This window comes from Aulonocara sp. 'chitande type north' Nkhata Bay, linkage group LG7, assembly GCF_057382095.1.
Source record: "Aulonocara sp. 'chitande type north' Nkhata Bay isolate Kocher_YH1m ecotype deep benthic linkage group LG7, A_spYH_male_GT1.1, whole genome shotgun sequence".
Taxonomy (NCBI): Eukaryota; Metazoa; Chordata; class Actinopteri; order Cichliformes; family Cichlidae; genus Aulonocara; species Aulonocara sp. 'chitande type north' Nkhata Bay.
The window spans coordinates 59,782,690-59,810,055 of record NC_141350.1 but is presented as its reverse complement, the minus strand read 5'-3'; the positions used below and the strand labels follow the sequence as shown (position 1 = coordinate 59,810,055).

The 27,366-nt window shown below is 39.0% G+C and overlaps 1 protein-coding gene across 2 annotated transcripts in view; it reads left to right on the top strand.

The window, feature by feature from the left end:
* The window catches only part of necab2 (N-terminal EF-hand calcium binding protein 2), a 138,007-nt gene that overhangs the window by 29,790 nt on the left and 80,851 nt on the right, over window positions 1–27,366 (top strand). For both annotated transcript variants that reach the window (XM_086301707.1, XM_086301706.1), the window contains exons 3-5: window positions 7,997–8,105; window positions 11,359–11,384; window positions 11,584–11,681. In XM_086301707.1, the coding sequence (XP_086157833.1) occupies window positions 7,997–8,105; window positions 11,359–11,384; window positions 11,584–11,681 (233 nt within the window). The remainder of the gene's footprint in view (window positions 1–7,996; window positions 8,106–11,358; window positions 11,385–11,583; window positions 11,682–27,366) is intronic.

The window sequence follows — 27,366 nt, the reverse complement described above, 5'->3', positions numbered from 1 at the left end:
ACAGGCGCCATCCAGGTACGGAAAAAGTTGTTTCTGTTCATCTGGACGTAGCGTTTTCAGTGGGAGGAACATTAACTCACTCATCCAAGTGACTTCTTCAGTCTGGGGACTGACTGAAGAGTAACTTGGAATTAACCTTTTGGGAAATTTAAGCTGTGTTCAGATTTGTTGTTTTTGTTATTCTTTGCTTTATCTATGTAGTTACTGATTCGTGTAATTCATGCCCCCCATCAATAAACATTCATCCAGGCTCTAAAATATAAAAGTAAACAAAGTGATCAGAATCAGCAATGACAGTTGCAGTTTTATCAAGACTTTTAATTCTTGTTGGTTGGTCTGCGATCAAATCAAATTGATCATTCTTCTAATAAGAGTTCAGTGCTTTGTTTATAAAGGTGAAACAAATTGTGATTTAATCTTGAGTGATTGCACTACTGAGAGACAGCCTGGAAATGACAGCTTTCACAGGTGACATTTTCACCACCTATAATTTGTGGCTCTGGATGTTATGTAGATTTGCATTTCTCCACGTTTGGCTGAACAAAGAGAGCTTTAGTTGCATGGTTTCCATTGTTGTATTTTCAAAATGAAGAAGTTTGATGAAAGAAGTGGTTTCTAAATGCCAGCCTGTTTATGTGCCCTCATCAGGACCACAGTAACGCCCCACCGGCATTATAATAAATGAACGCAGGTTTCATTCAGTCTGCGTCACATCACAAATGTGGAGTGCTGAGTATTCCCATTATATAGCCACTGACAAACAGATTTGAGATTCAAAATTATTTAGCAAATTATTTAACAATAGTCAGTAAAAGTGGATGAATTTGCATTTAGCTCCTTACATAGGTCTGAGTCACACTGAAAACATCCAAACAAATATAACAGAAAATACTGAGAAAACACAAGCAAGTTCTCTACTTGTGTCCTCATTCTGATTTTGACCCTTAAACTGTCAATGGTGTGTGCGAGAGTGTGTGTGAGAGAGATTTCCATAATTTAAGTGTTATATAAGCAGTACAGGTCGTTGTGTTTGTGTGAATAACAACCAGAATGGAGCAAAGCAAATGGGAGGATAATTTACCCAAGGAAGCATGACGAATACAGTCAACCTGCACAGAGTGGTGGTGTTGAATATGCTGATAGGTGTGTAGCTGGACTCTGCTCGAAACAGACAAACTTACAAATACATGTGCTTTATTCCTCGTGTCATAGTACCCCATGTCTTCTCTTTTAATAAATATTCTCGGTTGTATGTTACCTCGAATAAATAAACCTATAACATTTTTAAAATGTATCTAATTTTCCTTCTTGCGTGAAACAACAGTAACAATAAAAACTTTAAAAGGACCTGATTCCATATTTTCATTCTTGGAATCTGCTAAATTAGGATTTCATTACACACAGAATTCCAAATTATTCTCATTCATCTTGCATTGGATCTTGTTGCCATTCATCAATTAAGAAACGTGAATTTCCTCTTATCTCTGGAAGCTACCATCTTTTCTGTTGTGAACTACTCTGATAGTTTTTTATTCAGGATTCTTTTTGTACTTTATGTGTGTGTTTTATAATGTTTCTGGCTTAGGCCCTTGTATTGGTGTTGATTAAGTCTTTGCCTTCAGATCAATCCCCAGATACTTATGATTTAATAATCTTTAAGTCAGTCCCACTGATGCTGACCTGCTGACTAAGGCATCCTTCTTGATTCTCAAGTCTACCTTGATCTCCTCTGTCTCCTCTTCTTGTACACCACTTCAAAAAGAAGCAGGCACCAGTAGTCCTCTAAGAGCCAACCCTCCCGACACAGCTCACAATCTCCTCTGAGAATGTCGGCCGATGACAGGATGAGTTGGACTTGGACTCTGAAGTGTAGAAGGTGAACAGCAAAGGAGATAACACAGTCCACTGGGGTGACCTGATATTACTCACCAGAGAGGGTTAGACAAACCTCTGTCGCCTCACAGACTGTGGTGTTTAACAGTTTGACTTATATGCAGATATCTGCCTGTATATCCTTCATCAGTACAGGCAAGTGGGGAAAAGGAGCTTTAGCAGCATGTGTATTATTACAATGTCTTCACTGTAATTGATGTCGGCCTTTAGTCATTCAGGTACGTGAGTCATCTCTTTTCAGAGATCACACTTATTATTTAACATTTAAAGTGATCTGAAGCAGTGATTATGCTTAAAAGTTATGAACATCTTTTGATGTTAATTTACTGGAGAGCGATAAGTTAGTTAAAAATGATTAACATTTACTCAGCGTTTCTCCATATTTGTCGTGCATTTAGTTTTGGGTGTTAATGGATGTGTTTCTAACAAATCCTACTGAAGACATATTTTCCATCGAACTACAAATAGCTCACTTTGCTTTACTTCATCAGAGCTTTTCCCCTGTTTGTTCCTTCCACCTGTACAAGATGCACTCTGTGCCGAAATACTACTCTGAGACAGAGAAAGTGAATTTGAAGGTTAGGGGAAAAAACAATCAGAGCACTGCTTGTGGTCATTGCAATCAATAACTGCACTTCTGTTTCTCCTCACTCTCTCGTATGTCTTCATTATTTGCTGTTGATTGTATTTAATGTTGTGTACAAATTACCTTTAATTTGGCCATGACCATTAGTACAACTGTTAATGGTTATGAAGATCACTTCAGTTTATAGCAAATACTGTGAGAGCCATGAGGAGAATATGCCCAGTTCAAAATCTACACCTAAAAATGATTGTCTGGATTTAAAATATGATATTGGGATTTTAAACATCATGTTTCTGTGTGTCTGAAACAATTTTCAGACAAAATATTTTAAAACTATTAATCTGTAGATGAGCATCTGATTTTATTCGAAAGCTATGATTCTAAGTGCTGTGTTATTGCTGTGAATTTGCTCCAAGAATTAAGTTTGCTCTGGCTAGTCTTCAGCTATGTTTAAGGCCTTTTGCCAATTAGTGCGTTCATTCTTTAATTTCCCCCAAGAAACTTGTGTGTTGATGTGTATTTTATATTGGTGCTGGACTTGCAGTATTTCTACACTAGGCACTGTTTTCCTCATTTACATTTGTTTGTGTATACTATCACACACTTCCCAGGGAAAGTTGGGTCCACCTACAAAACCACCCACTGCAGCTTAGACAATTTTTGCCCTATTCCCTTGAGTGTTTTTTGAATGCAGTTTGAAGCCTTTTTAAATTCATTTTGCACTAACACAACATCCTGTATTGCTAATGTACAGGACCTTGGTACTTAATTAACATATCAAAATTTTGATATGAATAATGAGATCTTAGGACCCGTCCATCCCGGAAGTTATCTACGCAGGATTGCAACATGACCATAAAACAACCAAAATGAAACATTCACTTTAAAGTCTCTTAAAATTTGCATTGTTATTATATGGCAAGGTTTTTGAGTCTTCAGCCAAGATATCTTGTAAGACCTATCTTCAAATTGTTGCTGAAACATCCAGAAAGATGATGACACCACAATGACCGGGAACGTTCTTGGACTATAAAGGCAAGCTAGTTTATCCTGGTGGGTGTTCTACAAAAGTAAATATGATGTCACCAAATGTTATAGATTTATGAGAACCTGAAAGAAACATCTTCCAGTAATGGTCTTGAATGTCCCAATAAATTATGTCCTCCCTATCCAAATGTTGACCAACGGGGAATAGTTGAGTAAGTTTGTTCCAGTAGTGGAAAAATCTTTCTGAGAATATGAAATTCCGAGCTAGGAAAGGACATAAAGTGGATAAAGATCTTGAGCTACCCGTCATTTCTTTGTATTTTGCTTCCAAGGAGCCAGAATTTCTTGTATTCTTTTAAAAGTGGTCTTATCCAATAAGACCACTGTTTGCTTTCTGAAGCCACTTCAAACTTTTCCTTTGGATGTTGGCTTTTTCACTCACTTACAGTCCAATCCTTGTTTGTTTGTTTAGCCACTAAAGCATAAAAAGGCATCTAAGAAGAAGAAAAACTGTAATTTTCTTTTTTTAAAAAAATCTTTGTTACTATTATCCGAAAACAGATGGATTTCATTATTATGAAGGCAATATTGTCTGACTTTAATCCACCATACAGTGCCATCTGGAAAGGATCTGATGCTTAATTTTTCAGTGTGTCAATGATCTCAAACACAGCAATGCAGAAAAGGAATACCTGGATATAAAGAAACAAACAGTAGAACACCATCAGTCATGGATTGGCCATTCCAGAGACCAGTTTGCAAATTATTGAAGCAGTACTGGAGAACAAAGTAAATTAAAGATGTTTAAGAATTAAGGTGGTCATTCAAAAATATCAACTTTCAAATTATACTACATACTGTATTTCCATGTGTGCTTGCACATGCTTCAGTGAATCACAGGATCCATTTCTCATTTTCCAGCAAAATGTAAATGAGTGATGTAACTGACCTAATAAAAGCTAAAGAAAAAAGGAAAACTTCAAGCTATACAGAAAACTAACGAACTGTATTTTGCAGCTCATGCACTTTAAGAACTCTATAAAGATGACAGACATTTATTTTTCTGGCCTTTCTCTCCCTGTAATAAAAGTAAATGTCTTGAGGGAGTTTTAAGAGCACATTCACACTGTGTGTTTGTTTGTGTGTGTGTGTGTGTGTGTGTCCAAGAATTACTCAAGGTTTCGCAGTGATGTCTAGCCTTTACCTTATCTCCTCCCTGCTGTTTTAGAATACTTTTCTGAGTCTGGGTAATTTCCTTTGCATCAGGATAATTTCTCTCTGTTGATTTTAGGGACGTAAAATATGGGCAATTTCATCAAATTGTGCCAATCTGCAGTTGAGACAGAATGCTGTTGGCTGTTGCATCAATCCGTCTGCTGCTGACTGCCTTGGTTTGGAGGCGAGTGGATGTCAGGGTTGTTGTACATTATTTATAGTGGGGTTTGCTGGGTGAACTGCAGCATCAAGAGTCAGCTAAAATGATCCATGGATGCTGTTTAGCAGCTGATTGTGGTGCTTGACTTTCCTGTTAGTGGAATACAAAAAATTAAACTCTCAACGGATACCAAGGAAGTGGTTACATGTGTGAGAGATTATTGTGAAACACACAAAAAAGGCACATCTGAGTCTTTGACAGTGGTACAGTATAAGCCAGGAATCAGAGAAGCTGTAGGCTTTTTTGTTAGCTGTGTAATTTGGGAGTATTTCATGCTTTTGAAAATAGGGTTAGCACACTATCTGCTTTGCTTGAGCGGTGTGTTACTGGAGAATTCCTAAGTGGGCTAGCTGGCTGTAAATTGGGTCACTGCTGAATTAAACACCAGTGCTTTCTGTGCTTCTTCACTGCTGCACCAGAGAAGGCCAGGTTAGAAATAGTCATGACCACAGAGTCTAAATTCACAGTTGAGCCCTGGTGGACAGGGAGAGTGGGACTATGAACACAAGAAGTGGCATTTTAGAAGTTCGCCTCAAACAAACACGCCTTCTGTCATGGAAAGGTTATGCCAAGCGTCACCAAAAGAAGGCTATTTGTGAAGGCGTTTCTGAGTCACAATCATTTTGTGCAGCAGAAATCGACATGGAAGAACATCTGAGAGGCAACGGCTACTTTGTTGCTCTAACAAGGATCTGGAAAAAAGGAAGGCTGAAAGATATGGAGACACTTAATGGGGAGAAAAGCATAAGAAGGCATGAGATGGGCCAGAAAGAGTGTAAGTGGCTGCAGAGTTCCTGCAAGTTTTTTGACAGTTTGAAACAGGCTCGAGTTTTGACCACCACTCAGAAAAAAAGACTGCATATGGTTCTCAAAACAAACTAACAGAGAGTGCAACTGACTGTGCCAGAGTGGAAGAGAGCCAAAAAAGAAACCAAACAAAAACTAGCGGCAGAAGAATGAAGTAGGGAATAAAAAATAGATGCATCTTGATTTAAAATAAGAAATTCATAAACACATACTTCCCTAATCATGAAACTGAGAAATAGCAAAGGGGAAATGTGAGGCAGACTTAAGAGCCAAGAGCAGCACATTTGAATTCAAGCCTTTATAAGGCTGCAGTCCTCTTGTCCCTGAGCTTTCTCAGTACTCCGCAGTGGTCCCCATGGCTCAACCTGCTGTATCCAGTCAGCCACACTCAAGGACAAACACACTTAGAGGGCAAGGGAATTAATATTTGATATAGCTATGCATCATGTGGTGAGACAGTCAGGAATACAGGACTAGCAAGCAAAGACAGGATAGAGCCAATGCCATGAATAACCACTCCCTACTAACTAAAACAAATTTAAACTGCTGGTTGAAACAATGCTTACAGCTAATTTTACTAAGTTGCGCTGGATCAAAGTTTTATTTCATTTTTGAAACGTTCCCACAGAACTTTTTGATGACTGTAGCTGTCCGTTGCTTTTTATGCTATTCTTGTTTGTACAGTAGCATCTAATCTACTGTACAAACAGTAGATTACATGCTAATAATACCAAGTGGTGGGGATAAAAGTGGCAGAAATGGATGCCTCATAAGTAATTGTGCAACCAGGAGGATGCCTTGGGACAGAGGATGGATGGATAAATGGATGGATTCATTGAAAATTCAGAAATCTTGAGCATCCTTAGCAATTTTTTTAACAAATCTTTGCAAAACTGAATATGAAGCTATTTCTTTTGCTAACAATCGATGCTATAGGCTTACCTGGGGATAAATGGTTACAAAACTGTGCCACTTTTTGTGGATAGAAAATTAAATCCTTCAATATTATATCTAGTCAGAATATTACAAAGACCAGGAGTTATCCATATTTTTTCTTCTAGACTTTGTTTTATTGGATGTTATATAAGAAGGCTAGAAATCCAGTACTGTTGAGTGCTTTGGTTATCAGTGCAGCCCCAAAAGGCCTTGGGGTTTTGAAACATAATCGCCATTGTGTGCTTACTAAAGTGCAACACAGACAGACAGCAAGGATTCATCTGAAGGTTTTTAGCAGACTGGAGTGCATGCTGGATTGATTTTACAGCAGCTCGGGAAAGGACTGAAGGCAGTCATCATGCCAAGGATGTATGAACGTGGACGTCAGTGCGGCAAAGCAAACTGGTATTAAACTGCTGCTGATTCACAGGTAGCTGATACTGTTGGGTTAACAGTATCAGAGTAATTATCAAGCAGTGATTTCATTTTTCAAATGGCAGACACAGGACTGTTTTTGACTGTTTTGAGTACAAGTTAAAGTTCTGATGAAGAGTTTGACTGGGGCTGAAGTACTGAAAAAAACGACTGAATGACTATCTCCAGGTCAGCAGAGGAGAACAGTGGTTTGATTTTGGAGATGGTTATCAGCTGAACAAAAACCATCTCCACCAGCTTCAGCTTATTGTCACAGAGATAAGCTCGGAGTCAGAATTTACAGATGGTGGTTTTTGGGCTCTGCTTTATGAATAAGAGTAACAGCAAGACTGAAAACAATCAAAAGTTAAATGTCATGCTAAGACACTGGGGGATGATATTTATATTTCACGGTGGTGCAGATTTATATAAAAAGGAAAACCCTATTCACTTCAATGCACTAAAGAAAAATGCCCCAGGATCCACTTAATCAGGACAAATTAACCTCAGGGTAATAAGCTGGGATTTTTCACTCTGGACCAAAGCATCCTCTCGGTCAAGCGACTGGCTAACCCCCGTCATCCCCAGTGCTGCAACATGTCAAACCCAGGAAAAAAAAAACAATGTCACTAAAATTTAATCCGTATAACTTGGAACTATTTAAACTCTCCAGATGCCATCGGGAACAAATGTTGGTTATAAAAGAGATCCGGTGGGATGAAGGTATTATTATGCAGTATTGTAGTTTAGAGCTGTAGCAGGTTGCAGTAATGACCTGTAATTTCACTTTATCTCCTTCCATCCTCTTTAGAAGCAGCAGACAGGCTGCAGTTTATATGCTTCTTTAATCAGACACGTCCTCTTAATATTATTTAACACTGTTTTTGCAATTACAAATAAATGTCCTCATAGCTTTGATGGTGCCGTACTTCCTGCAGATGACGGGAAGCTGTCTCTGGATGAGTTCCAAGCATTCTTCTCAGATGGCACGCTGAATGAAGAGGAGCTGGAGAAGCTATTTCACACCATTGACTCTGATAACACCAGGTCAGCACCATTACTGCACGCCTGTTCGTGTGCGTGTTTGCCTGCAGCATGCACCGTGCATCCATAGCAGCATGAAATAAAAATGAATACAGTAAATTTACATGTGTGTGCGTGTTTTCGTGCTCGCTTGGCCATGTTTTTTGTTTAACTTCCATCAATTATGAAAGTCCATAAGATGCACGCGAGTGCTTTCCTGCTGCACCACATCAGTTCTGCTTTTTCTTATGTGTGCATGCTTAGGTAAGATGTATATAATTTACCCTGCAGTGAGGAAATGTCACATCCACCTCTGAAAGCTCCTTTTATGCAGGCCCTTTTAGACCAGAGCCCTTTGCATTAAATGACACTTTTAAATATAAATATGGCAAAATAATAAAAGGGAAAGAGAAACAGGAGCAGACATGAAGGGGAAGCAGCATAAAAACAGAGGAAAGTCATTGTTACCTGTTTTTACATCTTTGCCTTTCTATTCATCTCTCTCCTCAAGACATTAACCTCTTTACAGCTACTCCCAAGATGTTTTATTTTGATTCTCATTGAATCAATTTATGACCCTTCATAATCAGCCAGTCAGCTCAGAAGAAGCATGCTGACACAGTGGGATCTGAGTAATCAGAAGTCTAGCTCTGTTAATTTACACAACCTCCCAGTCCTGCAGGCCCTCAAATAAAATGAAACCAGGCAGAACAAAAGCTGACCTTTATCATTTTTGTAGAATTGAATTAGGTTTAATATACAAATCCTCCACCCTGGCTCAGGTTTTTTACATCAGCGCAATAAGTGGTCCAAGCAACAGCCCACCGTCTCTTTGACGTCAGTGACATTGCCACTTGGATATGGGCTCACTTTATCAATCTTACTTGCTGCAGAGAATGCACTCAGAAAATGCTCTACTCATTAGGGTTAAGTAGATTTGGTGGTTGCATGCCAGGCCTTAGCATCATCATGTGACAGCAGATAGGGTTATTGATTGGTCCGAATAAAAGGAGAAACTCTATAAGCATTTCCTGTGTGAAGCAAGATGTTGATGGATGCAAATGAGAGACTGAGCGTTGTTCTGCCTCCAGCTGTTCGTCTTCCTCTGTCACTCTTTTGGTCTCTTCCCATTTCTCTTTATCCTTCTTCACTATCAGGCTGTTTTCTGAGCTTTCTGTCATGCTCTTCAAGCTTTCATCCTTCTATCACTCAACTCATCAACGCTCTCTCTCCTCGTCCTCTCCATCTGTCACTCATTCCCCTTCTCCTGCCCTTTCAGGCTTCAAATCTTCCCTGCACAAGTCTCAGTCAGTTTCACATGCTTTTTCCCCGTGAACCGACGAGGCAGAACGAAAACTCCTGCGGTCTTTTTTTAGAACATAATTGCACAAAATGCAGGAAGACACTCACCTGCACATCAGAGTAATTGAGTTATTCAGTTTGTTCAAAAGCACTTGAAGAAATCTGGAGTTACTCTGGTCATTATAACAAAAACATATATTTCTATTTATCTGCCTTTACCCACATGCAGTACAGTTTCATCATCAGATGGTGAGTGTGAGGGTGGACATCCTGCCAATTTTTGGTGCACCAACTGCACATGTGCCCCAAGCCGGGGACTTCAATCACCCTTCAAACAAGTATAACAGTAATAACTACTCGACTATTATGGTCCGGGTCCACAGCAGAGTATAATCAAAGCTTTACTGTTTCAGCCACCACCATGCTGTTTATTTGGTGTTAGATGTTACCAAATTTGGAAAAGAGTAAGTGGAGTCTTAATTTATCAGCTAAGATTGGATGACTACTTTTAATTAGCGCTAAGTAACAGAATTATAGTGCGTTTTACAAAAATCTTGGATGGTCTCAAACACAAAGCATGCTGTATTAAATTTAGTATTTTTCTTTGTTTTCATTCTATTTTCAGCAATTTATTTCACAAACTAGGAAGTTACTTAGTCACGTATTGGAAACTGGAAGAAGCTCTGCTTGACAAACAGTGTCATGACAAATCCAAATGACCAAAAGCATAATTTTCTGCATGTTAATGTTCAGTTAAAATAAGTACTAACAAGTCTTTTATAGGCAAATATCCCCTAAACATCCCTAAAAGGGAATAGCCAAAGTTGGTGCAGATGTCCTAAAAACCTTTTGATACAGGTTTTAAACTATTAGACCAGAACACCTCTTAATAAAAACTGAACTTGTACAGCTGATGGAGTTAAGCTTTAATATGCACAGCCTCATATCAGCGTGTTTCATTGTCTTCACGTCTTCAGTGGATGTTGTGAAATCTAAAAACAAACTGGCACTTAATAAGGTGGAATCTCAAGTACAGTGAAATTCATTACTAACTCAATAGGCGGCTGCATCACTTGCGGAGAACAACATAATTACTGGTTTACTCTCTCTTTGAAAACACACCCTGCATCTGGAACTAGCATTTGGATAGTAAACAATCTTTCGTTTCGTTTTAACCAGCAAAAATGTTGGAACAACTTTATAACACTCAGTACACAGACATCCCTAAATTCTGTTTAAGCTGCATATGCTGTGCGCAAACATGAAAATGCATTTATTGTTGGTTAAAACCAGATTTTTGGTTGCCATTACTAAAGCCCATCTGTCACAACGAAGGATCAGGATTCATCCTGGCAGAAACACTGTGTGCAAATACTTAATAAAATAAAGCAGAGCCTATTAAATGAGGCTGCTGAACAAGGCTCAACAGAACGTATGCTGTTTGAAATATTCAAATTACATTTTTTTGACTGTTTTTAACACTTCGTTTCTCATTATGTTTGTGGACTTGCTGAGCAGTGATTTATTATCACAATGAAGAGGTGGACAGATGGAGTGTTTCTGCCTATCTCTTCCACTAAGCCACAGTTCATCCGTCATCACTTGCATCTCATCCATCTTTTGGATGGATCGTCCTTCTTCCTTCATTTCCACCTTTCTTCCATCCTTTTTCTGTCCCACCCCACTTCTCTCCTGGTCAGTCAACAGCGAAAGTCTTCTTTGAAGCAGTGAAGAATTCATTGCCAAATGAGTCCCCACGCAGTGAACGGAGCGTGAATGATGGCGGTGGATTGATTCAGACTCCTGCCACAGTCTTGTTAGATCCCTCTCTGCTTGCCAAGCTCTTTTTGTATGTGTGACTGCATGCAAAACAACTTTCCTCTGTTTCTGACCCTGCTCTTCTCCATTCTTTTCCTTTCTTCCTATCTCCCTTTCCTTTCTTTCCTTCTTCTGCTCCTTTGCTATGCTGTGATAGTAATGTTGACACTAAGGAACTCTGCGGTAAGTAGACTGCTGACACACACTCACACACACCCACAAGCACGCACTTACTTCCCTGCCACTGCCCTCATTCCCTCTCTTATCCATTATTAAAAATACTTGCCTGTTGAAATGCAAAATATTTTTTTAAATATAGGATATTAAATCAGCTACTTTGGGCTAACCATTGCAAATTATTTTATGACTCTGTGTAAAACAGACTACTTTGCTAAGCACATGGGAGATTATGAGGGAGTTCTGGCTTCTCTGGAAACGCTCAACCTTTCCATCCTCAAAGCCATGGACTTCACCAAACGGGTAAGAGGTGTGTGTGTGTGTGTGTGTGTGTGTGTGTGTGTGTGTGTGTGTGTGTGTGTGTGTGTGTCAAAAAGAGAGCTGGATGGTGGGTACACAGCAAATCCAGCATGTCCAAATTAACACTGTCGGATTTGATTTCAACACTATTAAAGTGTCTATATGGGTCCACACCAGAGAGTGTTAATTTAACTCTTTTTGGAGAGTTGGTACGTTAACTCTGATTTAGTGTTAAACACCAAATCTGTCTGGAGTTGATAATTTAACACTTGGTGTTAAGCGTTTATATATTAACTCTCAAAGAGTATTTTAGTTTAACTACGTAAGAGTTATCTTCTAATTCATTCTAAAAAGCGGGAATTTTACTGTTCTGAACTTCTAGAAATTTCTTTTGGAAATAAACATTTACTAAAAAGATGCAATGGTTTTTGAAAAACATTTATTCTGAACTGTGCACCACAATTTCAAAACATTTTCTGAAAGATGTAACAGTATACATGTTCTCACTTTCATTAGAAGTTTGTTTATCAAAAGGTCTGACATGGTAAATGCAAATAACAGCATCTCATCACTTATTGCTTCAATACAATATGCATGTCCTTCATTCATCCCTTTGTGGAACTTCAACGCACTTCTGCTCTCCCCCATATTCCATCTTCACAAGCATATCCTGTGCGGAGATTGAATAAAAATTAGTTGACACTAATTAATGGCACAAATAATCCAGTAAACAATTGCAGCACAGTAAAAAAAAAAAAAAAAAAGGAATCCTCTTTGAGCCATTACTTGTGTAAAGTATTTTCCCAAAAGACAAAGACACAGGCAACAGGTAATACTGAACTAAATGTAAAACCTCAACCTTTTTAATTTTTACCTAAACCGTGTGCACCAAACTCTGGAGGGATCTATGCTAACGTAGAATCCAGTCAGGACGTCAGCTACTGCTGTTTGTTCGTTTTTTTTTTTTATGGGCGATCGTTTTCAGGCTTCAAGTAGCACCATTATACCAACATTTCACATTCTAGACATTGTTTTAGGTGTATTTGACCAAAAGTTTGACTGAAAATTCACATGCAAGCTTTTTTTCAAGGCTGTGGTATTTGCCCGCAAACAATACCTTTCAGCTAGCTAAAACAGAATATTATGCTATCACCGAGCAACATGGCTAATGCCTTTCACACAGCTTTGTCTCAACTCCAAAGAGCCACAGAAGTAAAAGCTCATAATAATAATTGAAACAATCTTTGAAAAAATGACTTACCAAGCATGGCAAACAACTCAAATATGTAGAGCAAAATGTTCTGAAACGGCTTCACTTCAGCTTCGATTGGAGCCGTGCTGGGGGCGGAGTCTGTGAATTTACTCTATTGGTGTCATAGCCCCTGTAGGAGTTCAGAGTTAAGAGGTCAAGAGTTAATGTTTCCATTGTAACACCTCCAGATTTGACCTAGAAACACTCATTTTTAACACTCGATTTTAACTACTATCATTTTACACCTCAGAGTTACATTAAAAGAATGTGACTCTGCTTAGAGTAAAATTAACTCTACTTTTGCAAGAAGACTATTAACACCAAAACATTTAACACTTTTGAATTTGCTGTGTAGTAACAATATTGCAGTGACAACATGCAAGTTGATCTGAAAGAACTTTTTGAATGAATGTTCAAATGTTTATTCGATGTCACTAAATCACAACAAGAGTACAAAACCACAGTGTTAGTTTTTTTTCTGTGACATGAAGCCCATGAAAGGCTTTAGCCTTGTGGGAAGGTAAATTAAAAAAACAGTGTAAAATTGATAAATAAGTGACAACTATTAACAAATAAAGGAAAAATGCTGTGTAACTGTGAAAAAGGCTCCACTGCTTAATTATTATTATAGTTAAATTATAAGTTAATATAAGATTTTTAAATGAGTTTTACTTACCTCTGGAACAGATCAAGTCTGGATTAAAATAAATTTGTTTCCCAAAATCTCTCGAGTAGGGGTGACGAGTACAAAGTTGATATGACTCGTGCAAACAACAATCACATGGGTCATTAAATGTGTTAAGTGCAGGCTTACAACCCGGCCTCATCTTACAGTATTGCCAAGCAGTGTGTTCTTGCAATTATAGAATTTGAAACCTGAGTGCAGCAGCTGGAGGTTCCTTGGGTTGTGTTGTAGCAGACAATGGCTGACAGATGTCAGAAGATGAACACACAACTCTTCTGTGCCTGAAAAGCTGTCTACACTAATAAGTGCGCTTTTTCCAAGGGTGGAAGCTGTGTGTTTTCACATGACCATTTAAATGTAAGGCAGTGCATATTGAGTATTTATTGATTGAGTGTCGATGTGTGTGTATTTGTTTGTTTAAAGTGTTCTGTATGCCTTATTCTCTGTGTGTGTATGTGTGTGTTGTGAAGTGTGTCAAAATAATGACAAGTTCTTCCCGTACAGAGCCACTGGTTTCGCAGTCAACCGGTTTAGATTGTGTGCATCTTTGAGTGTGTGTGTCTGCATGGCAGCTAGAGAACAGTAATGCATTATCCCAGATTCACCCATGCACTATATATAGCAGCTGCTCCAAAGCTCCAAAGCTCCAGTCTCATCCATGTCCGTGGGTTCTGCTCGTGTGTGTGTGTGTGTGTGCATGCATTAGCATGTGTGTGTGAGAGAGTTTATATCTCTATCCACCAGCAGTCTTTATCTTTCTTTCAGCTGCGGGCCATTCAGCAACCCCGAACACACACACACACATACACACACACACACGTTTCCCTTCTTCCCACAGGCTAGTTTCTCTCTAATGTGCAGCCATTGTTTAATCAATCAGTGGAGTCTGTCTCATGTTTTATTGCTGTATCGCTTGTGTTCGCTCTTCTTCTCAACCTCAAGTCAACTCTCCTCTCCACTGTACTGCATGCAGACACATACATGTATACACTTTCAGTCTATTCTCTCTCTGATATCATTAGATTGCCTTTAGCGGGTAGTAAAGCTCCAACAGTGCTGTGTAGGGAGTTGACTAGCTCAAGGAGTTGAGTGGCCAAACTGAAGCTCAGACACTGCTGACAACTTAAAAATTGATGGACATGCTGAGTGTGTGTGTGTGTGTGTGTGCATGTCTTTTTAATGGCAAAGCTACCACATGCTTTGCTGCAGAGAGAGAAATGGAAATTGGAGGCCAATGTTTTGTTGTTTAAAAGCAATGTGGAGGCTGCAGCTGTCACTCAGACGTTCATTTATTTATATATTTTTTGTTGCAGCCCCCTCTGTTTTCTCTGCCTCTCAGTTCACTCTTTGTTTTTCTCAAAATCAGCTCTTTTTTTGTCAAACTAATGTGAGGTTGTGTTAATAATTTTTGTTACAGTGTGAAACAAACAAGCCAACCAGAAGGATTTTTCTAGAACCAGACATGTGGGACGTGCAGTAGAATTAGATTTGCATATTTTTGGACATTGTTCTTTCTTTTAGCTTTTTTTGTCATAATATTTCAGGATAAGGTATATTATGAACACTGTCTTAAGGTGCAGACTGTCAATTTTAATTTGAGGGTTTAGCAACAGTAGTGCACTCACAGGTGAGGAATTGTAGCTATTGTTAAACAGAGTACCCTTTTTTTCATTTGCTCAAATGAAATTGGATAAATTCTCATAGATTTGTCATTCATTTTTTGTGTCAACAATCCTTTAAATTACATTCAATAACTGCTAGAAGTTGTGAATCTATAGACATTATCATGAGAAAAATACTTTCTGAGCCTCATATGGCATAAAATTCAAAGTGTCCAACATCTTTTACAACATCTTACAACGTACGAGGCTTTAGCACTGTGCAATCTAATTTGGCATTCATTTTTTATGCAATATTTGTGAGACAGGGTTGAAAATATATGTGAAAACTCTTTAACACCCAGAGTTGTAAAAGATTGTCTTTCAGCAACTTTACAGGGAAACCCTTGAACTGGTTTTGTGTTTGGCATTCTCAAACATTCAAAAAAAGGTCAAATGTAATTTTATCCAACTCCTGCACGAGTCTGATCTCACTTCACATCATTTGAGCAACACTTTAAATGCTTCATACCAAGTCAGTTCTGGTTTCAGCAGCAGTTTATCAGGTCCTCAGTAAATGTCTGAGTGCACTGTCTGAGTGCTAGCCCACAAGTAGGGATAAGAGCCTGTAAGTGTGGTAGTGATAGCAGCATACTGTATACAGCGTTTTTCAGCTGAAGCTTGTAAAAAGAGCTCCAGTGATGTTGATTTCTTCATTTCCTCCTGCACTTGTAGTGTAATTCAAACACCCAGCAGACTGTTTTATTTTTAATTTCATTTTAGATAAAAAAAAGCCAACAGCCACATGAAACCTGGAGTAAGACTATGCGGATGTGAGGAGGTGGAGTGGGCAGGGCTAGAAGACAGAGCGTGATATTACTTTGAGCAGAGGGCTGTAGCCTGAGTCTTGGCCTTTTAGAGCCCACTGAGAATTGATTAGCTCTCAATCTACCTCAATGACTATGGACACAGAGAAAAAAATAGTGCGGAGGTAGGCTTTGTACTTACCCACTGCACTGTACTTTAAAGCACTTGTTTGGCACCTGAAGGCGGTTCGCAGTAAGAATAAAATGGATCTCAGCTGATTATTCAGCTGAAATTTATACTCCGGCAGTATTGGCTCTGCTGTGGTGTAAAAGCCTTCTCAAGTCTTTGCAATGGAGCATAAGATAAGTAATATTAGAGTGGAGGCTAAATCACGTTACAGTGCCCAGTGTATTATCTGTATAATTTTATAGGCCATATTCTTTATGCAAAGATATAAATCACCTGAATATGTGTCCCCTGAGAAAAAGTTTGGTATCGTCAGCTGCAAATGACAGCTGGATAAACTGATACCCCATGTGTATGTGTGCTTGTGTGTGTGTGTGTGTGTGTGTGTGTGTGTGTGTGTGTGTGTGTGTGTGTGTGTGTGTGTGTGTGTGTGTGTGTGTGTGTGTGTGTGTGTGTGTGACTCATCCTCCCAGTCTTTCTCCCTTAGGGACAAGCAATAGATTGGTAATTCATGCAGACGTGATATTTTCATTCACTTGTCACATGTAGACTTCATCACTACGATTGTCAGTTAATGGAAACAGTCACTGCTGCCCGTCTTAAGAGACTGCCAAGTTTCTGTGAATGAGCTGATCACAAAGTAATTAGTATTGATTTATAAAATGAAATCACTTCTGACCTCACATCAAATCACCCCAGGTATTAAGGGTAATTTCCCTGCTAATCCACAAAGGAGAAAAGAGCAGTTATTCAAAAGGCATAATTATCAGTAGATGGTGAGATAACTCAAGCAGCTCAAAAGACGGTTAAACTGCATGATGTTTTCTGTATGCTAGCTGTTAATGTTTATTCCATACACATTTGAGGGACTTTTTTATGCATTGTAAAAAGCTTAATTTACATATATAATAGTAAGAGAAATATTTGTGCCTGTTTTAGATTAATGGTATGAGCCTTAAGTCCATATTTCCTGTGTTACGAAGGTAGTTCTTGCACCAGGTTTGATCACCACGGTGATTGTGTTTAACACGTGACCTGGTCCGGTGCATGTTATGTTCAGTTTTGGTTTAAAATTGGCCCGATCTGCCATTTTTTCACTGCACATTTTATTTGGTGTCATATACATATTTTTTCTGAAGTAATACATTTTACATGTGCAACTTATTTAGCTCAGCTAAAAAGTTACAGCAGCACAAACGCTGCATGTGTTGAGCTGGTGGTTCTTGATTCTAGTACTGCTAAGTCTCTTTTACACTTGTTTGAATTGCAGCTCATAAATCGATCAGTTACATTTGTAGGCTGTTTATCACCAAGAATATTCAGTCAGTGAAATTTATTTCACATTTATCTGGCAACAACACAGAGTGATTTAGACTATGGAAGTGCCAGAAGAGAACACACTAGCCACCTGTATTGTTTAAGTTATATAATTTAAAGTGGCAAAGGTCAAATGTGCAGAAATAACACTGAGAGCACCAAGAGTGCAGCGAGCAGTAAAAGAAACACAGCTTAAGACAATTAAATTTGGTTTTCCGATCAACTGATCATAAATTCACAACATAAAGAGGCATCTGCACCATTACTCTTGTGACTTTCAGCACCAGTGTTGCATTTGACTGTTAGATTTTTCATAATCTTTATAAATCTCTATCAGCAGTCCCTCTGATAAGGTCTCTGATTAGAGTAGGCGTAGTTCAATTGATCCATTTTGTGCAGAAGAAGAGTCAAATTGCATCAAACGCCTCGTTTTATGTGAGAGTACCCCGAGCTTGAAGCGGAAAAATCCGAGCTAACAAAGAAAGCTGATCATGCCTGGCTTCTCTGAAGGAGCTTTAAGGTTTTGACGAGCCAGCTAACACAAAGAAGTCCTGCTATGTTGAATTTCCTTTGTAGCATGCCTCTCTAGTCTTCGGCATAATATCTCTTACCTGCCTGTGTGACACCAGTTAATGGGACTGTCAGGTTTTTTAATGATCTGTGGTTTCTTTTATAAATCTTTTGCTATTCTTTCTTTGTGCTTTCTCAAGTTTTTTTCCCCCAATCTTCATCTGTCTTGTGGTCTGTGTGAGTTTATTTTCAGTCTGCCTTTCAGGTTACTTGCTTTTTTTATTTTGAAGGTTGGCTCCTTTTTCCCATTTTTACTTCCCGCCGTTGTTCTTTTCCCCACTCTCATTAGTGTCGTAGTTCACCTGTTGCTCTCCTTCATGTTGTTTGTTTTCTTCTGCTGCCTCCTGATTTTTTTTTTTGGATCGTTCCTGCTTGATTTTTGGATCGTATTAGTTCAGTGGGCTTTCTTCTCTCATTGCGCAGCACCTTTATTGTTAAGTCCTTTTAAAGTTCCTTGGTTTGTTTGTTTGTTTGTTTTTTCCCCATCCATCTGCTGTTTCCTGTTGTCTGCATACTGGGTCCTCCTGTGAGAAATAATAAACAAATTGTGACAGAGACACAATGGAGATATTCTCTGCTACAGCGAATCAAAATGATAATCCTATTATCAGAGGATGACTGCAGTCATTTATGAGCCAATTTACACAAGTGATGTTAATCCAATTCTTTTTATTTTTAACTCAGTGTAACACAATTGTTTTTAGTAAATTTATTGTTAAAATATATCACAATGCAAACGCTCACATATCACATTAGTCCCTAGCAGATTTTCTTGGAAATGCACGCACAGTTCACGAGTCCAAGACATTGCATGATTAATACTTTTAACACGAGGAGAAAAATTAGTTGATTGTCCAGTTCAGCATATTCTTGTGTCTTACATACAATTATTTATTCATTTGTTCAAATTTAGAGAAAGCTACATGATAGAGATGTTGCTAGTTTTTTTTTTAAGTAGGTTTCTAACAGAGGGTAAAGTCCACAAAACTTATATTACACTGAATTTTTCAAACTTTTTAATTATCCTGGCAGTAAAGAAATAAAGGCGTCAGCTGTTGTCCTGCTGTGGCTCATGTCAGCATGGCATCACCTCAAGTGTTCTTTCAAGTTACTATGGTGACAATTGCCATGGAGGCTGGATACTTTAGGGACAGTTGTCATGGATACAGGTTGAGTTGATGTCAGTCTACATGGAGCCAGCTTGTTAGGACAAAAGCTTGGCCCGTTATGTTTTGTGTTCGCAGGCAGATAGAACCAAGGAGTGTGGGCCCTGTTTGGTTTCATACTTTTCTGTGGTCTCTTTGGCAAAACTCGATTTAAAGAGTAAGGCCCCAATTTTGTGAACAACAACAAAGATGCACCCGTCCAAGTATTACAAGCAGGGGGGAAAACTGTAAGAGAGAACTTTGCAGAAGGTCTGCCTTCATGTTTGTTGCTAAACTCTTTTTCAGATTCCCCGGTGACGACTGCAACTACCATGCAGTCCACAGGGATAACCCAAAATGTGTTGAAATGCCTCAAATCCAGGATTCTTTGAACTATTCATCTTGTTTTCTATTTTTCCTGAAAGCCTTTATGGCACTATCAGAGTCAGAAGTGGTTCCAGAAAACTATTTTAATTGGCTTTCTGTCCAGCAGGTGGAGATAAGTAACATCCTCTCCCATGAGGTGTGTGTGTGTGTGTGTGTGTGTGTGTGTGTGTGTGTGTGTGTGTGTGTGTGTGTGTGTGTGTGTGTGTGTGTGTGTGTGTGTGTGTGTGGTAGCTGATAAGCGCTGAAGCAGACAACCGAAATAAGAGGAATGTTTCGTCATATCTCCTGACCATACATGCTGTGTTTAATGAGCCACTCTCTTTAGCTTTCAGGCTTTTATTGAGCCAGCCAACACAACTCTGTAGGAGCAGATTCATACATGTAGTTTTTCCTGCAGTTAAAATCTTGTTAGGGCAGATTTTTAAATGATCTGCTCAAGAAATTGTTTCCATCCGACTCCTCCTCCCCATCTTTTCTCCTCTGTGCCTTTTTTCCCTCTCGTGTTCTCCTCTTTCATCTATGCTCCATTGTCTTCTTCCACCCCCAAACCTTTGCTGCCTTTCCCCACACCTGATCCTGTTCATCCTCTCTTTTCTTCATGAAGATTAAGGTGAAGCGGATCACGGGGGAGCGGGAGGCATTTTGGTCTGTGCACAATAATGCCTGAACAGGGTGAGGAGAGTAGAGAGAGAGGTGGAAGATTGATGAAGAAGAATGGGGAGACAAGAAAGGGAAGGGAACAAGGAAGAAAGCTGAAGAGATGGAATGAGGAGAATGGGTGTGGTGAGAGTGTGACAAGAAGTGTAGATGTGTGAATGAATGGGGGGGGGGGGAAATGAAGGTTGTAAAACAGGGGTCTCAAACTTAAATGAGCTGTGGGCAACTGCTGGCACTGTCATCTCATTGGAGGGCCGCTTTAGTGTTCAAGTAGTACAAAAAAAAAAACCCACCCACAAATATTTCCAAAAATGTAGTGTTTTGTTTTTGAAAAAATTCTAATAATACATAACTAGACAAAACCGCAAACATGAATGCATTTTATTCTCACCCTTAACTAACTGAAGCCTTTCAGTGAACTACCAAATAAACAAATTGAGACTCTCTTTCTAGTATTTAACTAAATAAAATGCAGACATAAGTGAACACATTAGTTTTTGACTTCTAGTGAAACTTGCTTTCTTTACAAATAACTCTCTCACTGAACTAACAGCCAATCCCTCAACATGTTTGTACTCTCTGCTCATATTGCCTTCATTTTAAAACATGTTTTGCTTTTCAAAGAACTTATTTTCACATTGCACTGAACAACAAACAAAACCTCCCTAACAAAAAAAGTAACTTCAAGGGCCAAATTGCATTATATTTCCTCACGTCAATACACAGGTCACAAGGACAGTTGACGTGTGCTGGAAGTGGCCCCCGGGCCACGTGTTTGAGACCCCTGTTGTAAAACATGCCATGTGGCTCGCTGTGTACGTATGAGAGCATTCTTGGTGGTTTGTGCAGCATTCGTGCCTTATTCATAAGGATTTAATGTGGGTTTATGATGAAAATATTAATACACAGTACAATAATGTTGAAAGGTAGAAGTGGAGTGTTTCGTTGAAGCGGAGCCTATGGTCTTGAACTTTTAGCCTTGTGTAATTTTCTGTTCTGTGAAGCTTTAAAAACGGGCAAATGACCGTAAAAGGTTTTCAGCCAAGTCAAAAATATAACTGAATATATGAATAAATAATTGCTTTGTGAAATAATTACATAAAATTAAAGTTTAATTTTAAAACCACTTAGTTGGTTCATTTAGAAAAAAAACAACCCACTCTTGTTTTTTAGTCCAATTTCCAACTGCTGACATACCATACGTCTAATAAATTATTTTAATTGACCAAACTAAATTTAGAAATACAGCATGCTGGTAGTAAAGTGAAGAAAATTAATAAAACTTGTGAATTTGGAGGTAAAGCTAAAATTCTTAATTCATGTTCTTAGATTTACTACTAAATGAAAGGACTTGCTGGTTTTTAATCCATTCTTTTGAACACATAATGACAACAGCTGAGTTTGGTTGTGCTGGAGATAGCTTCCTGTTAAAAGGGAGTTCCTCTTCCCCACCATTGCCAAGTGCTTGTTCATAAGGGAAAGCATTTTGGCACCTGTATATGAGCTACAGAGCCTCTGCTAATAGCATTAAGTGAAGGGGATATAGATGTTGGTTGTGGGGTCATGGCACTTAGCTGCCTTAAGCACTCTAAAGCTGACACATTTCCTTCAAATAAAGAACTGCACTTCTAAAGGTTTAGCTACAGAAATACCACACAGAGACCTTGTGCTGCTTCTCTTTTCTCCTCAATGTTCTGATGAGAGAGTATTGATACCGGATACAAACCTTTTCATGTTGACCTGACTCTCAAAACTAACGTCTAGTACCATCAGAAACATCATCAGCGAAAAAAAACAGGCCTAGCAGAGCAATCTCAGCTGCAGAGCTTTTCCCCACTATTCTTGATCTAAATAATTGAAAAGAAGGGAAAGGTCCTTCCAGTTTTCTGCTCCCTTTTATTATAGAGTTGAGCTTAAGTGAAACTAGAAGCAAACTTACACTCTTATTTATTATAAAAAACTGAATTATTTAGTAAATGTTTAAACATGTTTGCTGCATTTCTTTAGCCCAGACTGAAATGTTATGGGAAACTAATGAATGCATCGTCATTAAGGTTGATATAGTCTACTCTAAGCATCCTGAAGGATAACACCTAGATGGATTGGCACCAATTTTTTGTGTATAGCCGAAGTTTTAATTTCACAATAAGATGAATTCCATAAAATATGTTACATGTGATTAGGTAGAGGATCATCGGGGGGGTCCTTTGTCCCTCTTTGGGGGGAAACACTCACTAGGTTTAAATCTGGGACTCTCCACCATTTGACCCTTAGAACTGAAGAAGCTTCTCGGATGAGAGGTGAAACGTCTTCAAGCAACTCAAAGAAGTCCAGACGCTTTTCTTTCCAAGCTCCTTAGACTACGATGACCAGGATGACTGAGAACCTTCACAGACATACAGCTCTTTGTCTTACAGTCTTTATTTTATGAAATAAATAATATATACAATATATTTCTTAACAATAGTATCCTGCTGTGTTTTATTGTACTTACACACAGCTAACAAAGTGCCAGTTGGTTTTGAACTTTCAGACTCTGCATCCCTTTCATTTTCATCACTAAAAGCAGCTTCTACAGTAGTAGCCATAGTTCACTCCATCACCCATTTTTCTACCAAACAATACTGTAGATGGAATAATTCCTTGCCTTGAGGCAACTTCAGATGGATCAAATCAGCTGCTGTGTTATTGTATTAGCTTTATATATGTGTTTTTATATGTACCTGTACCTGCCTGTCTCCTGTCAAAGTGCTGCAGGTCTCTACAAAGTGGAGGTGGACATGTGACTGACAAATCTACAAAGTGTACTGCTGACTGAATAGGATGTGAATAATTTGTGTGTGAGATTGTGAGTGTATGTAAGAGAGGGAGGGAGAGGCAGAACTGGCAGTGTTTGTGTGTGTGTGTGTGTGTGTTGTTTTGTCGGTATGTTGACTGATGAGGTTACACCCAACGCATGAATAATGCAGAGGACTGTGGGAGTGGGAAAAGGAGAGGAAAAAATGGAGAGATGGATGGATAATTGGGTGAAAGGAGTAGGGAGAGACATCGAACCCCACTCAGTGATTTAATCCAGATTTGACTGAATGAGAAATTAAAACACACAAATGAAACAGGAAGCTCAACACAGCACGCGGTGCATTCCTCTTGTCGCTCCATCCCTTTTATTCCCTTCTCTTCTGCATCTCTTTTTTCCCATCCCCCTTCCTATCCTCCTCCTGTTTCTCCCCGCCTTCGACCTCCATCCTCCTCCTCGCCTTCATTTTTTCCCATCTCTCTCTCTCTCTGTGGGCCTGTGATGCTGGCATGCTATCTGAAGAGTGTGTATGATTCTGATGCCTGTTTGTGAGCTTGCCTTCTGTTTAGAAACAAACTCAGGCATGCTGCTTCCTGTTAACCACTTCCACACTTCCAGAAGTCACTTCCACCAGTCAGATCTCTCCAATAGACCAAATGTTGATGTATTATCTTTTGCTTTTTATAGCTTTCCTCAGTCCTGACTGCAAAAACAAATATGTCATGGTTATGTGTCTATGTTATAATTAATATGGATAATTGTAATGGTGTACAAGTTTCCCTGTAGGTTTCTGGTTGTGGAAAAATGATCAGTTTCTGGTGAGATCTGGTCATTGACTTGCAGCTACATTCTCTTTAGATCTGCTTTCCATTGCTCACATGTAGTTAAATAAAGGGAAACTACTTACTGCCTTAAAAAATGGTGCCTCGATGATTTGAGTGACATCCAACCACCAAAAAATATATATTTTTAACTGGAACAAATGCATCAAAAATTGTGATAAAAAATAAACAGTAATTATGGGGACCATTAGATTATCTCTCTTGGTTGTCCACTGTTTTGCTGGAGCTATGGCTATGGCTGTTTTACCTCATTTGGGAATGACAGTCCTCCTGGCAGTGTCCACAAAATGCCTTACACGCTGGCTTTTTACCCATCTGCCAGCTTCCTGTCCCTCTGAAACAGCTCTTAGTTTTCAAAGCTCTGTAAAAAATTCAGCTGAGGCTTCCCATGTGTTGGTTTCAAGGTTTGTTCGTGCTCATGTGTCCACTCTGCTGCTGAAAAAAACAAAAAACAAAAACAGTGTGATGTGCCAAGAACTACAGTTCCTCCAAAGGCCACTAGAGTCAGGCTCCAAATCAAGTCAACCCCATAGATTGTCATAGACTGTTAAAATGCCCAACTTCATTGATAAAATCACCATGCTTATAACCTGGTTACAACAATAATTACAATTTTTACAGCTAATTTCACAACATGGTTCCTATATAGCCTAATCTTTGTGATACTGGTGCATTTTAAGTATTTCTAATAGAATTATCTGCCGTGTGGTGCAAACTGTCCAAGAAGTTTATAATCTTGTTTCAGTGGGTCAGACTCAAGTATTTTAATGATTATATTGCTTAGTGCCAGTTAGCAGGGTCTGATGCTACATGTTTCAGTCAATGGGTGCAGCTTGCTTACTAAGCTTGCTAGCCTTAGCTCAAAACCTAGCACTCGCTTGTCACTTCTGGCTTGAAAACAAAAAAGGTCGCCTTAAAGCTGAAAGGCCTCAAAATGTGGCAAAGCCATTGAATTATATTATGGTGATTACACCCATCTTTTATATACAGTCTATGGTTTACATAGGTGAGATTGTTCACATCCTTAAATTCTGAATAGCACCAAATCACAACAACAGTTGCCTCAAGGCACTTTATATTGTATGGTAAAGAGCCTACATTAATAGAGAGAAAATCCCAACAATTAAATGAGCCCTTATGAACCAGCACTTTGGGAAAGTGGGAAGAAAAAACTCCCTTTTAACGAGAAAAAACTTCCAGCAGAAGCAGGCTCAGAGAATAAGAGCTGTCTGCTGTCGACCGGTTGGGGGTGAGAGGAGGGATACAGGACAGACGACACACTGTGACAGAGAGCTACATCCTCAGGTGAATCCCTGCTTGCAATTCCACTTATTGCAGTATGATCACCACACCAGCCCTGAGATTTTATCCACACCTTTTTTGTTCAGCCTTGAACAAAAAGTAGAGGCTTTTCCAATCTGACTACTGAGCTCCATCTCCAGAAACAGGGTGTCAGTGAGGACTGTCCCAAAGCATTTGAATTTATGGATGGTAGTTTGTGGAGGGGACTATCAACACCTTGGCCCACAATATTTATTTTTTTAGGTACATGGTTAAGCCAAAGTGACTGTAGAGAGTCAGTCCATCAGTTTATTTGAGACTGCGTTCACGGTGTGTGGGAACTACAGCTAAAGAGAAAGTCTCATACGATAACAGCCTTCCCCTTTATGCCAAAATGCTCATTCATATAATCTAATAATTCCTATAGGTGCATGATCACATAAATTATGATTAATACTGATTTATTGTGGCTTTCTCAAAAGTATCTTGTATCATCTTTGTTTAACCCTTCAAGACCGGTCGGAGCGGGCAAGCTCCGTTTTGAGTAACTATTTTTAAAATTCCGGTAGAACTGCAACCACATAGGCTAGTGCAGTAATTTTTTTTGCATATGAAACCGGAGGATTTGTACTCACATTTTTCCATCAGCTTGTCCTAAATCACGGTTTCCTTCCACATAGGGCATTGCAAATATTTCGTAAAAAGCATTTGCAGCAACAAAAACATAATAGTCCAGAAACACGGTTTGCCGATCTGATCAGCTGTTCATAACACTTTCTACGTTGGAATAGACATCAGCGCTAGTCCGCCATTACCTGCTCAAAACCGCAAGTGATGTCATTTTCGCGGAAAATGTAGTTTCAAAAGCATAAAGTCATGTTTGACTTTATGCTTTTCTGTATAGTTTCAAATTGCACTGCTGGAAATAGTTTATTTTGATGCACATTTTTTGCAAATTTGCATTATAATATTTATTTTCGGTTTTCCTGCAGTATATAAAAATTGGTGTATCTCAAAAATAAAACTATGAAGACACTCAAAATAAATTTCCTGTGGTGGGAAGCTGTTTTGTGCAACTTTTTTGTATTTACAGTTCTGAAGGATAAACCTCATAAATTTCTCTAACTAGAAATATATGTAAAAAACAATTATCAATTTTTTTTGTAGTTTATTGTACTTTATTGCAATTTATGCAGTTACTATGGAGTTCATGGATACATATTATTAAAATTTGGGATATAACGGTTGTATTGATGTATGGCAACTTGAAATGCTCCCAAAAATGGCACTACAGCATGTAAAAATATAAAGTTAAGCTCTGGTGGACTTGGCTCTATGGTAGGTCTTAAATGGTTAAACAATCCGTAAAGATAAATTCTTTAGCACCCACAACTGTGCTTTAAAAGCAAGGCTCCTAAACCAGGGGTCTAATTTGCATATTGAACCAAATACAAACACAGAAAGAACACAAGTCAAACATTTGAAGACTGTAACTCTCTCTCTTTTTTCCTTTGGTGAGTGGCTGTGCAATGGCCACAAAATCCCACTGAGAGAGTAGATTATGGCGGTGCACCCTGTGTGTATGTGTCCACCCTCAGTTTAGTGTCATGCTAATGGCCTGGTAGATGTTTTCAGTGGAGGAGAAGCGGGTGGTCAGCCATCCGAGTCTACCATTAGTGCTCAGTCTCACACACTCGTGTGCACACAGTGTACACACTCAGCTGAGCTTTCTGTGGTCAGCTAGCAGTGCAGCTGGGATGTCTTAATAAGAAGATGGTCACTGGGAGTAAAAAAAAAAGGAAAGTGGAGAGTAATAACCAAGGAAAACAGGCTGAGCTGTGTGTGTGTGTGTGTGTGTGTGTGTGTGTGTGTGTGTGTGTGTGTGTGTGTGTGTGTGTGTGTGTGTGTGTGTGTGTGTGTGTGTGAGAGAGAGAGAGAGAGAGAGAGAGAGACTGGAGACTGACTGACTGCAGCTAAATCTGATTACTGACGCAGACGGTGAGAATAGACATTTATGGGGAATATGTTTCTCCCTGTTACAGGTGTATTTGCTTAGACCTAGCTTCCATGCAGCTAAAATTGTGTTGCTTGGAGACATATTGACTGAGGTTGCTCTGATACGATTTTAATTGGCTGATGTATGAAGCTGAGGCAGGGTTTTCGA